The 1,741-nt window shown below is 57.6% G+C and overlaps 1 protein-coding gene across 1 annotated transcript in view; it reads left to right on the top strand.

Moving 5' to 3' along the window:
- Window positions 1-6: 6 nt before the first annotated feature.
- HTR7 (5-hydroxytryptamine (serotonin) receptor 7, adenylate cyclase-coupled) overlaps window positions 7-1,741 on the top strand; it is a gene marked incomplete at its 5' end in the record, with an annotated part of 7,639 nt that continues 5,904 nt past the window's right edge. Inside the window, one exon of the mRNA XM_008949386.1 lies at window positions 7-494. Within this exon, the coding sequence (XP_008947634.1) occupies window positions 7-494 (488 nt within the window). The remainder of the gene's footprint in view (window positions 495-1,741) is intronic.

Here is a 1,741-nt window from a genome sequence, read left to right as displayed (position 1 = left end):
AGCCCCAGGAGGTTTTTGGAGCATCACCTTCTCTCCGTGGAGAACACCGAGCAGCAACCCCCGGCTGGGAAATCTCTCCCCACTCCCTTCATGACTGAGGAACCCTCCCCCCCAGCTGAGCCAGACCTGCCGCCCTCCGAGCTCCCCAACGCCACCGACTGCGGCGAGGAGATCCTGCTCTATGGGGACAGGGAGAAGGTGGTCATTGGAGCCGTGCTCTCCATCATCATCCTCACCACCATCGCCGGCAACGCCCTGGTCATCATCTCTGTCTGTATTGTCAAGAAGCTCCGGCAGCCCTCCAACTACCTGGTGGTGTCCCTGGCGGCCGCCGACCTCTCGGTGGCCTTTGCCGTCATGCCCTTCGTGACCATCACAGACCTGGTGGGAGGAGAGTGGCTCTTTGGGAAGGTTTTTTGCAACGTGTTCATCGCCATGGATGTGATGTGTTGCACGGCTTCCATCATGACCTTGTGCATCATCAGCGTGGACAGGTAAGGGAGGAGGAGGCACCTGCTCTGTGGTTGGGTGGGCTTGGATAGAAGGGTGTTTTTGGGGCTTGAGGGTCACTAAAATCGTGTTCACAGTTGCCTCTGCCTGTGTTGTCCAGGTTGCTGAGGGCTTTCTGAAGGAATTAGGTGCTTGAGTGCCTTTGGAAGAGCTGGGCTTGAGGCTCTTTCTCAAGGCACTTCTCTAAGTTAACTTGTTTAGTCCTCCCCCTCTAGGAAGCAGCTTCATGCTGTTCTTCCTTAGCTTGAGGAACAGAACCTAGGGGATAGACCAGTGACACACAGACCTTCTCCGTGGAAGGAGCCTGGACCATAAAATTAATCATGAAAACAAGTTAAACCCCCCCAAAACCACATGCACTTTGCAAATCTGGGGAACTCCTGGAGCCCAGAGTCCTATGGGATGTGCTGCTGCTCCCTGGACTTCTGCCCTGCCTAAGGATGTCACCAACTCCTCCCACCCCAGTTCAAGTCCACCCAAGGCAGGTTTGGCCCAGTTGAGGCATTTGTGAGGATTATCTGGCTTCACCTCCCACACCCGGGGTGGGGAGGGAAAGGCAAAGCCCCTCTGGCAAACTGGAGAGTCTCGGGCAAGTCAGCACCTCCGTGGGTCTAATTTTAGAGCCTGCGTCAGTAGGGACCTTGTCTGAGGAGCTGGTGGGCCAGCTCCAGAGCTGACGTGTGTGCTGGCTTCCCAGGGGCTGGGTTTGGGGTTACGGTGGCACTGCTCAGCCAGGTTGGAGAGAAGCACCTCGGGAAAGGGAGAGGAGGAGGCGTGTGCCTGCAGCTACACCCTGCTCACCCTCCCCAGGGGTGAAACCTGCTCACAGAGCAGCGGGGACAGAGAAAACCCTGCTGCTGAGGAGGGACTCCAACCCTTGGCGAGTGAGTCCTGCTCAAGCCCTCGCCCCTCCACCCCCCCACTGCCCCAGTGCTGCTGCTGGGGTTGCAGGGTCCCTGCCCGACCCCCGGCGAGGGGCAGCTCTGCTGCTCAGCTCCCCGGGCTCGGGGGCATCCTGGCCACAGACAAACTGGCACGTTCTGAGCTGAGCTCTGGGAGAGGGACAGACTGAATGCAGCAGGGAAAGATCGTCGCTGCTGAGGAGCTGGGGAGCAGCTGCACGCTGAGCACACTGCCTTTGCTTTCAAAAGGGTCTTTCCCTTTTTCCTTTCCCCTTTCCCCTTTTCTTTTCCTTTTTCCTTTTCCTTTTTCCTTTTTCCTTTTTCCTTTT

Source organism: Merops nubicus, unplaced genomic scaffold (genome assembly GCF_000691845.1).
Source record: "Merops nubicus isolate BGI_N331 unplaced genomic scaffold, ASM69184v1 scaffold4451, whole genome shotgun sequence".
NCBI lineage: Eukaryota > Metazoa > Chordata > Aves > Coraciiformes > Meropidae > Merops > Merops nubicus.
Note: the sequence above shows the minus strand (reverse complement) of the source record. Positions and strands in the feature narration are given on the sequence as shown.